The sequence below is a fragment of the Perognathus longimembris genome, chromosome 8, assembly GCF_023159225.1.
Source record: "Perognathus longimembris pacificus isolate PPM17 chromosome 8, ASM2315922v1, whole genome shotgun sequence".
NCBI lineage: Eukaryota > Metazoa > Chordata > Mammalia > Rodentia > Heteromyidae > Perognathus > Perognathus longimembris.
Genome location: NC_063168.1, coordinates 39,297,618 through 39,311,481, shown reverse-complemented (window position 1 = coordinate 39,311,481; position 13,864 = coordinate 39,297,618). Strand labels below are relative to the sequence as shown.

The 13,864-nt window shown below is 35.9% G+C and overlaps 1 protein-coding gene across 8 annotated transcripts in view; it reads right to left on the bottom strand.

The window, feature by feature from the left end:
• Ccdc88a (coiled-coil domain containing 88A) overlaps positions 1-13,864 on the bottom strand; it is a 108,869-nt gene that overhangs the window by 15,756 nt on the left and 79,249 nt on the right. For all 8 annotated transcript variants that reach the window (XM_048352899.1, XM_048352901.1, XM_048352903.1 and 5 more), the window contains exons 19-25: positions 10,899-11,060; positions 9,206-9,483; positions 8,850-8,993; positions 6,749-6,935; positions 3,985-4,130; positions 768-860; positions 429-643 (exon numbers count right to left, since the gene is read on the bottom strand). In XM_048352899.1, coding sequence (XP_048208856.1) covers positions 429-643; positions 768-860; positions 3,985-4,130; positions 6,749-6,935; positions 8,850-8,993; positions 9,206-9,483; positions 10,899-11,060 — 1,225 coding nt within the window. The remainder of the gene's footprint in view (positions 1-428; positions 644-767; positions 861-3,984; positions 4,131-6,748; positions 6,936-8,849; positions 8,994-9,205; positions 9,484-10,898; positions 11,061-13,864) is intronic.

Genomic DNA, 13,864 nt, shown 5'->3' with positions numbered 1-13,864 from the left:
AAGAACCTTGCTATAAAATGCTTTATTTTCATTAAGTTATAGGTATTAATGAAAATAAAGTTATATACATTATATAGTACATATATATGTGTGCATATATATGTATGCATATATATTATATATAATACATATATTTTATCTGCAAGGGGTAAAGGCATTCTAGCTCTTAATTCAATTTTCTTTTTAAAAATATTTTACCTCCCTGGCCAACTGAGGGCATCTCTGTGTATACTATGTTCCAGAAAATCAAATGGTTATGTACTATTATGCAATTAATTTTATACTAATATAACATTAAAAGGTGATGCCATTCCATTCATTAGACCATTTCCTGAAAGGACTGAAGTGTGTTTTTTATTTAAATAGAAATCTTTCAAAAGATTCTAAATTAAAAAAAAATACCATGTTTAAAGAGTTTAAGCACTCACTGCTGCTTTTCTTGGTCCCAAGAGTTTGTCCATCTTCTAAAGAATTTGACCCTACTGAAGAACTATCTTGACTATCTTGATGGGGCAGTTGAAGAAATCCTTCACTGGAATCTGAGCGGGTAGGTGTTAATGTTAGAGATTTCTGACGTTCCCGGTTAATATCTTTCTTGGACTTTATCAATTTTCTCATTTTTAGGGTAATCCAGTTGCCTCTCCTAATAGAATAATTTTAAAAATTCTCAGTCTAAAATTCAACACATAAATCCATCACAAAATTAGAAATCTTCAAAGTACTAGAAATATATTTTTTCTAAATTCATAAAATTTGTTTAGGGGTACCTTCTAGGAGGAGATGGGTCATAAAACTTGTATTGATCCATAATTTTCTCTTCTAATTTCTCCTTCTGTCGTCTTAATTCATTTAACTTATCACTGTAAAATAAGAATTAATTTTAAAACATGTATATTTTGTATAATCATGAAATAGACTACATTATTTTGTAATTAATATTCTTCTTTTTCTTTTTCTTTTTTTTGGCCAGTCCTGGGTCTTTTTTTTTTTTGGCCAGTCCTGGGCCTTGGACTCAGGCCTGAGCACTGTCCCTGGCTTCTTCCCGCTCAAGGCTAGCACTCTGCCACTTGAGCCACAGCGCCGCTTCTGGCCATTTTCTGTATATGTGGTGCTGGGGAATCGAACCTAGGGCCTCGTGTATCCAAGGCAGGCACTCTTGCCACTAGGCTATATCCCCAGCCCCCAGTCCTGGGTCTTGAACTCAGGGCCTGAGCACTGTCCCTGGCTTCTTTTGGCTCCCTCTGCCACTGGAGCCACAGCGCCACTTCTGGCCATTTTCTATATATGTGGTGCTGAGGAATCAAACCCATAGCTTTATGTATATGAGGTGAGCACTCTTGCCACTAGGCCATATTCCCAGCCCCTAATGTTCTTCTTTCTGAAACATAAATACAAATACCACAAGTGACAACTGAGTTTGTAAGGCAGCAACAATGGGTTTGCTATGTTTTTCCTTTGCTTTAAACTTACAACTTACTTAAAAATTAAAGTATATAGGGCTGGGGATATGGCCTAGTGGCAAGAGTGCTTGCCTCGTATACATGAGGCCCTGGGTTCGATTCCCCAGCACCACATATACAGAAAATGGCCAGAAGGGGCGCTGTGGCTCAAGTGGCAGAGTGCTAGCCTTGAGCAAAAAGAAGCCAGGGACAGTGCTCAGGCCCTGAGTCCAAGCCCCAGGACTGGCCAAAAAAAAAAAAAAAAATTAAAGTATATAGAATCTAAAGTTTCAATTCTTCAATAGAGTTGTTTAAAGAAAAATTTCATACTATTATCTCATCATATAAAGAAATTCTTCAGCTTTGTACAGCTATTTTAACAGTATCAGCCATAACTATTTCCCTACTCTCTTGGATTGTTTTTGCAGAAAGGTGATTTATTTTAACTTATATAAGCAAAATGTGAAAATGCTGATATTTTATTTGCTTATAATTAAAATAAAATAAACACAGGAGGTTGAGATCTGAGGATCACAGTTCAAAACCAGCCTGGGGAAAGTCCTTAGGTTCTTATCACCAATTAACCAGTAAAAAGCTGGAAGTGGAGTTGTGGTTCAAGTGGTACAAAACCAGCCTTGCGGAGAAGAAAGCTAAATGGCAGCACCCAGGCTCCGAGTTCAAGACTCACTACTGGCAAACATACACACAAACATAATTAAGAATGTGCAATTACATCCTTATGCAAATAGATATTTTTTTCCTCCTGGTTCCAAATACTTAGATTACATTTAATTTGTACTGAATTATTTCCTGACCCTTGATATAGATAAGTATACTTTTTTTTTTTTTTGCCCATCCTGGCTGGGGCTTGGACTCAGAGCCTGACTGAGCACTGTCCCTGGCTTCTTTTTGCTCTACCTCTTGGGCCACAGTGCCACTTCTGGCTTTCTCAGTTTATGTGGTGCTGAGGAATCAAACCCAGGGCTTTGTGCATGCTAGCACTCTACTACCACTAAGCAAGATTCCCAGCCCCAGTATGCTAGTTTTACCATATCCTACTAGTAGAAATTATCACATACAGAAACATCTAAGATCACAAACCAAAGTAGAGGGCTCACTCTTTGGGGAGGGGGGAAACCCACAAAACAACACCAGTAACAAAAACCTTATTGCCAGACACTGGTGGCTCACACCTGTAATCCTACAGGCTGAGATCAGAGGATAGAGGTTCGAAGCCATCCCAGTCAAGATAAATTTGAGACTCTTATCTCCAATTAACCAGCAAAAAGTGCAGGTATGGCTCCAGTGTTAAAGTACTGTCCTTGAGCAAAAAGGCTAAGCAAGAATGCAAGGCTCTGAGTTAAAACACCAGTGCATGTGTGAACAAACACACACACGTACCCCAGTTGCAATGTCAAAGAATACTATTTATACTCAATAAACATTTAGAAATTATGTAACAATAAGGAAGGGATGAGGAATATATAAAGATGGATATAAGTAGCTCTGCTAATAACACACCAGGAGAGAGGATATACAGAAATGACCATTATAATTGTAGCCAAAAGTAAATCAAATTGTAGAAATCAAATCAAATTGTAGAAATACAATAGAAACCTGTAAAAGGGAAAATGTTCCCATCCTAGATGACCAAAAAAATTCCTCATGAGAAAAAAAAGACTATTACTATAAAAGCTGAGAAAGAAATGTAAGGTTGCTAACCAAAGTAGTTGACCTTGAATATAAAAAGGGAAGCTGTAAAGGAGTCTTGGGTTTAGATTTTGTTCAGTAGAAAGTCAGATGCATGAATTTCACAATTGTGAAATCTTTGCCTAAGGTACCTTAAACCCAATGATGGAAACATATATATCGGAAAGGCTAGTGGTAAAGACAACATTCAAGAAGCTTGAACCACAATCTTTCAGATCTCAACTTCTTGAGTCATTAGGATTACAGACGTTAGCTACTATGTACAATTAGGACATGGTCTTTTATCTTCAGGCTGATCAAGCAATCCTCTTGCTACAGCCTACTAAGTGCTAGCGCAAAGGGGGTGCAATGCCTTACTTGAATTCATTTCTTGGCTTAAGTATTATATTAATTCTTCTAAGGCAAGATCTATTTTGTTGTTGTTGTTGGTTGTAGGGCTTGACCTCTGGGTCTGGGCACTGTCCCTGAGCTCTGCAGCTCAAGGTTAGCGTTCTACCACTTTGAGCCACAGGGCCACTTCCAGGTTTCTGGTGTTAATTGGAGTTAAGAGTCTCATGAACTCTCTTGCTCAGACTGGCTTTGAACCTCGATCCTCAGATCTCAGCCTCCTGAGTAGTTAGGATTACAGGCGTGAGCCACTGGCGCCTGGCTAATTTATGTGTTTTCAGTTAGTATTTCTGGTTATTTGAGGAGTGCCTGCAATATTATTAGCACTCAAAAATACATACTGAAGTAGTTAAAAATCAAGAAAGATGGGCATGAATTTTCTTTGCTACTGGACAAAGCAATAACATCATGGGTAATATGTAAAAGTGCAGAATTATTTTGTACCTACATGTACTGTCTTTGTTCTACATGAAAAAGATCCTTGCTTTCCATATTTTGTTCCAATAGTGTTCTATTCTGAAGCATTAGTGTCTGAATTTGATCTAGTAGATGTCGATTTTCTTCTTCCAAGTTTCCTTTAAGTTGGCTGAGCAACTGTTTAAGATAAAAAATTAAAAAAACATTGACATTTAGCATAAATCACCTGAAACATTTAAAATAAAGTACTTCATAAAGACTTGTCTTTAACTGTTTGAATAAGTAGATGACTGCACTTTGATCAAAACATAAATTATAGTAATAATAACAGCTACAGAACTAAATTCCAAGCTATACACATATATTTCTTAATTCCCACAAACACTGGATGGGTCTAATATGTGATAAATTAGGTCTAAAATTACTGCTACCTTTGAAATTACTTAGCCTATAGCCCAAAAGCTAAACTCTAATCCCTAGTCTTCTATTTAAGTAGCTAAGAAATGTTGGACAAGTTAGTTTGGTCTCAAATCTATAAAATGAGGATAGTTCTTATCTCACAAGTTGTTGGAACGATTATTTATGTAAAGTACCTGGTTGTAAGTTACACTTCATAAATGTTATTCTTGTCCTATCCACCATTTTCAAGTAAGTTTAAAAACTTGTGTTTTACAGCTTGATGAAGTGGAACAAGGTAATTCAGTCAGTGGTATATATTTTCAGCTAGTATGGGCTTTTTGTATGAATTAATAGAAACTGGAAATACACTGCAACAATAGATGCAGAAGCAAACCCTTGAGCCTAAATATCAGTGAGTCATTAGCACATTTTCTTGATGAACCCACATGCTTAAGGAAAAAGAAACATTTACTTGTCCATTAAAAACTGAGGTTCTATGATTATTATTGTGTTAGATAACTGATAAGACATATAATCAGAAAAAGTTGTACACATATAGGTAAGTGAGTTATCACAAATTTAACATACATATTAAAACAGCACACAGATGAAGAAATAGAATGTTAGATGTATTTTACAATCACTTCTGTGCTACCTTCCAGTCATCTTCCTTTTTCACCAAGGTTAAGTATCATCCTGACTTCTCACACCAAAGAAAAGTTTCTACCATTTACAATTACAAATCATGACATTATATAACCCCAGTGTAGGGTTAACATCTGATCTGAATTATGACAATCAGCCAGAAAAGAGGATTCATCTCTGGTAGTAGCATGTGAGACATTACCAAAATTCACCGTCACTGTCTCATTTCTTCAATCTCCTTGTTAAATTTCTGAGTAGTTTGCTTTTATACTATTTGCCTCAACTAGCATTTCAACTTCAAGCTATCTGAGGAATGATAGACAACGTCCTCAAGCACAAGGCTTTGTTCTGCTCTGCTTTGAATCAAGTCTATTTCAGTTTGGGGGCTGATGGCTCACACCTGTAATACTAACTACTCAGGAGACTGAGATCTGAGGGTAGAGGTTCAAAGCCTACCCAAACAGGAAAGTCTGTAAGATTCTTATCTCCAATTAACAACCAAAAAGATTGAAGTGGAGCTGTGAAGCTGTGGCTCAAATGACAGAGCACTATCCTTGAGCAAAAAATTTAGCTCAGGGACAGCACCCAGGCCCTAAGTTCAAGCCCCAGGACTGGCAAAAGAGAAAAAAAGAAACCATCAAGTCTGTTTTATGTACTGTTAGAAATGTTGGCAAGCAAGATATACCCCTCATAACAACCCATAAATAATAGAAAAATAAAATTCTCAAAAAGGTACAGAAAAATCAGAATATTTATTATGAATATACATAGACAACCATCTAGATCCAATAACTGTTAATACTGTACCATGTTATTTATAGAATTATTTATAGATTATCTATACAATGTTAATTGAAAAAATATATATATTCACTGAAATACTTAAGACATATTTGTTCTTTTCCCTATCTGCACCTGCCTAGAATATGACTTCATTTCTTCAAGTCAGTCTGCATCAGGGAAGGGGAAGGGAAATACTGCATACAATCATAGTTATTTCTCAAGGCGGAGTAGTTCTCTTTCAGAAGTGCCGCTCATGTCAAAGTCCTAAAATGGTTGTTTTTGACAATATTATCCAACTTTTTTTTTTTTTTTTTTTTTTTTTTTTGCCAGTCATGGGGCTTGACCTCAGGGCCTGAGCACTATCCCTGGCTTCTTTTTGCTCAAGGCTAGCACTCTACCACTTGAGCCACAGCACCACTTCCAGTTTTTTCTATATATGTGGTGCTGAGGAATCGAACCCAGGGCTTCATGTATACAAGGAGAGCACTTTACCACTAGGGCAAATTCCCAGCCCCTACCCAACTGTTTTGAATATTCCTCATTCACTATTCTGGATGTACACCAACCAAAGTATATTTTACTCATACTTTTACAAATTATGGGTAGAATAAATGCTAGGAACCTTCTGAGTTTTGTTGAGTATTTAAATGCATGTGATTTCAAACTAATTTTTCTTTCTCTTGCTTATTATATCATGCTAAGTTTACAATACACATTTTATTGTCAAATAAGCATTTAATTACATTTTGAAAGCAGCTGTACAATAAAAATTGAACTATCAGTAAAAAAGAATGAAATTAATGATATATGTTTCTCAGATTTTTGTAAATGTCAGTTATCCTCCTTAACCAACTATTAGAGAAGCAACCCAATAAGTATCTACCGCCTTTGTCATTATAATATAATTAGGCTATGTTTAGGGCAGGATCACAGAAAGAAACAAAACAGTGATTAAACTTGTAGCTTACCTCACACTGGTTATTTAGCTTGGTGGATGTGATATCCAGCTGTTGGTATTGTTCCTTAAGCTTCGAAAATTCAGCTTCTAATCTTGTTTGTTCCAGTTTAGAATTATTTAGGAGGCTTTTCAAATTTTTATGGTCAGTTTGTAAAATTTCAGTCTCTTTTAAAAGCTGACTATATGTATAATTTAACCTAAATTAGAAATCATAATAAAGATAGTTAGACTAATTTTTTTGGTGGTACTGGGACTTGAACTCATTGTTTCCCATTTCCTACCCATTTCCTAGGCAAAGATTTTACCACATGAGCCATGCCCCCACCCTTTTAGTTTTAGTTTTAATTATTTTTCAAGTAGGATCCTGTAATTTTTGCCTGATCAGGCCTAGACTGGTCTCTTCTTATTTTAAGACTCCTGCATAGAAGAAATGACAATTGTAGATCCCCATGCCCATTTTTGTTTTTTTGCCAGTCCTGGAGCTTGAACTCAGGGCCTGAACACTGTCCCTGGCTTCCTTTTTGCTCAAGGCTAGCACGTTACCACTTGAGTCACAGTGCCACTTCTGGCTTTTTCTCTTTATATGGTGCTGAGGAATTGAACCCAGGGCTTTATGCATGCTAGGCAAGCATGAGAATTTCAGCAACAGGATAGGAAACCATGGAAGATGATTCTAGGAATCTAGAATGTGTGTGTATGAATGTGCGCCAGTCCTAGGACTTGAACTTAGGGACTGGGCACTGTCCCTTAACGAGCCACAGCTTCACTTCCAGTTTGGGGGAGTCTTAACAGACTTTTGTGCATAAGCTAGTTTCAAACTGCGATCCTTAGATTTCAGCCACATAACTAAGATTATAGACATGAGCCACTGGCATCTGGCTAAGGTTTTTTTTTTGTGTGTTTTTTTTGCCAGTCCTGTGGCTTGAACTCTGGGCCTGGGTACTATTCCTGAGCTTTTTGTTCAAGGCTAACGCTCTACCACTTGAGCTATACAGTACCACTTCCAGCCTTTTCTGAGTAGTTTTATTGGAGATAATAGTCTCATGGACTTTCCTGCATGGGCTGGCTTTGAACCATGATCCTCAGATCTCAACCTCCTGAGTAGGCAGGCTTGCAGAAATGTGCCACTAATGCCCCACTGGCTAGGAATTTTTAAAAAGAAAAACAGATCAATTCTAAAGGTGAATTTGTTAAATTCATAATTAGAAAATAGTTAGGAACCTGTATTTGAATTTTGCTGTTTAGCTATAGCAATGTAAGTGTAGTACAAATGCTTTTACTATTTCAACTAAAATTTCTGAAAAACATTGAGAACTGTACACTTATGAAGTAGGCTGGTTATATTTGGCAAGTTTTGACTTCCCCAGACTTTCAATTAAAAAAGAAACAAAAAACTTTCCTGTGGCAACATAAATACATTAATGCACAAAGTAGTTAAAAATACCGGTTCAAATCCAGTTAGACAAAAAATTATTAGGCAACAATTTCAAAAGACAAGAATTGGGATGCCAAAGTAGGGAAAACAATGACACAAACCATCAAGTTTAATTATATTTTATCCCAATAAAGTTTTTTTTATAGGTTATCAGCTTTAGAAATTTTGTTAAATGATACAAATTAAAAACTTAGTTGAAGCTGAGATTGGCGGCTCATGCCTATAATTCTAGTTACTCAGTGGGCTGAGATCTGAGAGTCAATGGTCAGCTCAGGCAGACAAATTCCAAAGAATCATCTCTAAATTAACCAGCAAAAAGCTAGAACTGGAAGCATAGTTGATCCACTTTGAATGGAAAAAGCCAACTAAGATTTTGAAACCCTGAGTTCAAGCCCAATTATTGGCATGTGTAAATAAATAAATAGGCAAAATTAGCTGAAGAAGAGAAGATAGAACAATTAGTTTTTTTCCTAATTTATAACTAGCAATGCAACTTTGTTAAGTAGCTTATTTACTGCTTTGAAGTCTTTGAAAAAAAGTTTTGACTGCTAAAAGATCTGTTTCAAACAGTCTATTCCTTAAAATTTGAACCCCAAATTATAGTTGGTATTACAAAGGGGCAGTATATACTTCAGATTTAAGGAATACAGAATTAAAATATATAAACAATTGTTACCTATCATTTTCACCACAAAGTTTCTTGTATTCTGCGGCTACTGTCTCATGATTTTTGTTTTCAAGAAGCATTTTTTCCTGTTCTATTTTGAGTGTTTTTTCCAAATCTTCCAATTGTCCTTTCTGTTTTAACAACTGATTGTAACTGTGGAAAAAAGTTAGGTATATAGCTTATAGTATTTTCAAAGAAGAAAATATTTTAAAAATGAACAAGAGTATCTTATTAAAAGTACTACATAAAATACATGTAATTTTATACAAATTACCTTCATAAGTATATTTAATTCATAAACCTGACTATATTGTCTAAAGAAAATTTGTTTTAAAATTAAGAGTACAACAAATATAGTTGGTTACCGGTCTTCAAGGTCTTTATGTTCCACTTCAAGATTTTTGTGGGCAGATTTCAGAGTTCCATGTTTAGAGATGAGAGATTCATATTCTGAGGCCTGACGTTCATGAAGAAGTTCCAGCTTCTCATGATCTTTGAGCAGAGAATCATAGAGAGATTTCAAGTCTTCTCGTTCTTTGATTATAGATTCATTTTCATTTTCTAAGGATGACTGCTGGATTAGGAGTTGTGCATTCTGGTTCATAAGTGAGGTACTCTGGGAATTAAGGGTGGAATTTTCAACCTGTATGAATACATATTGTTAGCAGAAGTGATGTTAACAGAAAGTTCTAAATCACAGCAGGTATATTCATATTTTAATATGAAACTAGATTTTTACCTTCCCAAAGAATAAAGTTACCACTCAATTTTTATTTCTGGAGATGGTATGATATTATATATACACACACACAAACACACACATACACGCACATGCACACACACAAACATATTATAGTCAGGTGCTATATATATGGGTGGCTCATGCTTGAAATCCTAGCTATTCAGGAGGCTGATGTCTAAGGATCATGATTTGAAGCCTACCAGGGCCAGGAAATGCTGTGAGACTATTAGGTCCAATTAACCACCAGAAAACTGGAAGTGGAGCTGTGGCTCAAAGTGGTAGAGGACAGCACCCAGTCCCTGAGTTCAAACCCTCTGACTTATCCCCCACAAAAGATACAAATAACATAACATATATATGTGTGTATATATATAGAGATATACACACATACATATGTGTTATACATGCACATATGTATGTGTACTATATATACGTTATATATTTGAGTTGAATTTTGATTACCAACTATTTATTTGTATTCCACTTGCAAAGTATTAAAAAATGAAATTATTTTAGCTTATAATTTCTAGAATCTAGGAGCTGACAGAACTAAAAAATTACTTTTTTTAATTTTCCCAAGTCCAAATTAGTAATTTCTTTACCACTTGGAATAGGATAATATAAAGAACTGTTAGGTTCGAAGAGGAAGCTTGTTTCTGAGATTTGAAAGTTGGGCTTTTTTTCAACTAGACTGTTCTGAAAAGACATTGGGTGGTAAATGAAAGATGGATCATTTGAAATGTCTGATGACAAAATCCCAAGTTGTATGTGTTCCACTAACTAAACTTATAAGAAAGCTGTAAAAATGAAACATAGTATGTTGCAATCATACCTTACAGCAAAGTTTAGTAGCTAATTAGAATTAGATTATACAAGTCAGCTTAGCTGGGTGAAGGTGATTCACTGCCTATAATCCTAACTACTCACAGAAGGCTAAGATCAGAGGAATGTAGTTTGAAGCCAGCCCAGGTTGAAAATTCTATGAGACTCCATCTCTAGTTAACCAGGCAAAAGTAGGGCTAGAGGTATGAGACAAATGCTAGAATACTAGCTGAGCAAGCAAGATGAGTAAGCACAAAACTCTAAGTTCAGCCCTGTGTAGCCCCCCAAAATGTATTTTTGGGTCAATTTATTGCTTTTTTACTACTTTTGACATTTATAAAATGCTGATGTTTAAATGTTTGACACTGTACTAGATAAAAACATTTTGTTTTCAACTGTCCAATTCACTCACTAAGATCTATTTTCAAGCCTCCTTTATTTAAGAGCATACTTCAAGTATCTGGTTTTATAACTCCCAAATATCACATTACAACCTGAAGCTTGGCATTCTGGGTTTGAAGAGTGGTATTCTGTTCCTGTAATGACACAGTCTGCCTCTGAAGTGCAAGAATCTGGGCCTGTAAATTATTGTTCTGGGTTTCGAGTTGCTTCAGTTGGGTTTTCAATGCTTGCTTCTCTGCTTGCAATGTAGCATTCTAAAAAAGACACCAAAAATTAAAATTAAAATGAATTTCAGATTTATTTTTCTGTAAGATACTGAAATCTTATACAATGAGCATTTATTACTAGTTAAAATAAAAAATTTACAAACTCAAAAAGAAAAAAAACCACCCTCTATCCCATATAATAAGCACATTTATTAATCTGTGAGAAAGAAGGCAATAATACCGTAACTTTAATATGTAATTGTGCCTGGATTCTGTTTTATAAAAATCTGTACATAAATATTCCATTCTAAATATATTTATTAATGCAAGGAATTAGAATGAGGTTGTATGCTCAGAAGTACTAAGTGGGGCAGGAAGAAAAGCCCTACCTAAAAAGGGCTGAAATAGAGCTCCTACCTAGCAAGTACCAAGGCCCTAGGTTCAAATCCCCAGTATCACTGAGAGAGACAGACAGAGAAAGAGAGAGAGAGAGAGAGAGAGAGAGAGAGAATGAACACAAACAGAATATTTTGGTAAAGATACAAAGGAAGAGGGAGGGAACCCTTACACACAGTTGGCAAGACTGTAAATTAATGCAACCACTATGGAACACAATGTGCAGGTTTTTCAAAAAAATTAAAAATAGAACTTCATATAATCCTGCTATACCACTCCTGCAAGTCAAGATATAGTCAAGATATCTGATACCCGTATTTATAGCAGCATTATTCACAGTAGCCAAAATACAGACTCAGCCTAGGTGCCTATCAATAGATGGATGAAGAGAAAACATATATTCATACACAGTGGAATATTATTCAGCTATAAAGAACAAAATTATGCCATTTGCAGGAGAATTGACAGAAATGAAAGTCAACATGTTAAATGAAATGCTCCAGGCTGAAAAAGACAAATATCAAATGTTTTCTGTCTACTGAATCTAAACCTAAAGAAAAAAACAACAACTGAACATGAGTGTGCAACAGGGTTTCTGTTTATGAATGAGAAGAAGCAGGAGCAGAGAGAGGAAAAGGAAAAGGTAAAGACTGCATGATCAAAGTCCTTGTTTTTCATACATATATACAATATTTTAATCAGATTGACCTCACTTAAGCTCATTTTTCCCATTCCATCATTTTCCCACTCATATTACCATGAGTTTCATTTGTTATCTTAATTTACATATGTGCTCTATTTTGGTACTATTCATCGTCTAGCATTCTCTTTTCCTCCTCAGGTGGTTCTCGTGCAGGTTTTAAAATAGAATAATAAAATCCAGTAAAAATTGTTGAAAAGGGGGAAGGACAAAAGTAATAAAGGGGGAAAATCTGATCAAAGTATATTATATGTATATATGGAAATATCACAATGAAACCCCTTTATATATATAACAAATAAAACAAACACAAAGTAGAAAAAAATTTTGAATTTCATACTAAAAAATGTAAAGCTACTGGTATGTGTGTGTGTGTGTGTGTGTGTGTGTGTGTGTGTGTGTGTGTGTATTTGGGGGGGAGGGGGGGCTCATGGAGCTTGAACTCAGAGCCGGGCACTGTTTCTGAGCTCTTTTGTAAAAGGCTAGTACTCTACGACTTTCAGCCACAGTGCCACTTTCAGTTTTCTGGTGATAATTAGAGATGAGTGTCATGGACTTTCCTGTGCAGGCTGGCTTTGAACTGTGATCCTCAGATGTAAACATCCTAAGTAGCTAGGATTACAGGTGTGAGTCACCAGTGCCCGTCAATATTTTAAGTTTTGAAATGATAATCTGGGTTATTTAAAAAGAATACTCTAGTTAATATACTAAAAATGGGCTTGATCAGTAGAGGAGTGGAAAAGGGGGACGAATTAGGATATACTGAGTCAAGATGATCTATCTTGACAAGAGTGATAGGAGCAAAGATGGAAAGAAGTAGATGTGTTTGGGTTATATTTCCTAAATAGACATAAACCTTGATTATGGACTTATATGAGGGTGATGGTGAAAAGTATATCAAATTATTAGACCACTGGTCTTGTTCAATAATCAACCAAGGAAGTATAAAAGTTAAGTATTGAGAGGCTGGGAATGTGGCTTAGTGGTAAGAGTGCTTGCCTCCCATGTATGAAGCCCTCCCTGGATTCAATTCCTCAGTACTACATAAATAGAAAAAGCCAGAAGTGGCTCCTTAAGTGCTAGTCTTAAGCAAAAAGAAGCTCAGGGACAGTGTCCAAGCCCTGAGTTCAAGCCCCAGGACTGGCAAAAACAAAGAAACAAAGAAACAAACAAAAAAAAGTTAAGTGGAGGGGCCAGATGGCTCCCCAGGCTCCCTGAACTGCTGACACAGATACCTGACACAGATTCTTCTGTGTGATTCTGTGAATAAGCAGAGGGAGGCAGAGTAACAAAGGAAACTATATTATAAAAGAGAAAGAATACTGATTATCACAGAATAGGTGACAGAAAGCTGAACAGAATAGAGAAAAGGAAAGGCAACACAGAAAAAGGAAACAGCCAGCAATTCCAACTTGGATACCAGAGGGTAGAGGAAGAAGCTGATACCATAAAAACAAGATAAGGCAAACCTAAAGACAACAGATGGCAGAACTAGATCCAGGATAATCCCAAGTGTCCCAAATAGAAGTTCTTAGTGTAAGAAAATTCCTCCTGAAAAGTAGGCTAGCATTGAAGAAGAAATCTATTTTGTTGTTCTTCACACCTGAGTTGTTTTTTTCAGACTGAGCTATTTTTAGGACCTGCAAACAAGGAAGACTCATAAGAAATGATAATAGAAAGGGGGAAGGTCTAATGTGTACCAGTTTTTAAAAAGTTCAAGTAGCAGAGTTGGTGGCTCACCCGAGGATTACTATAG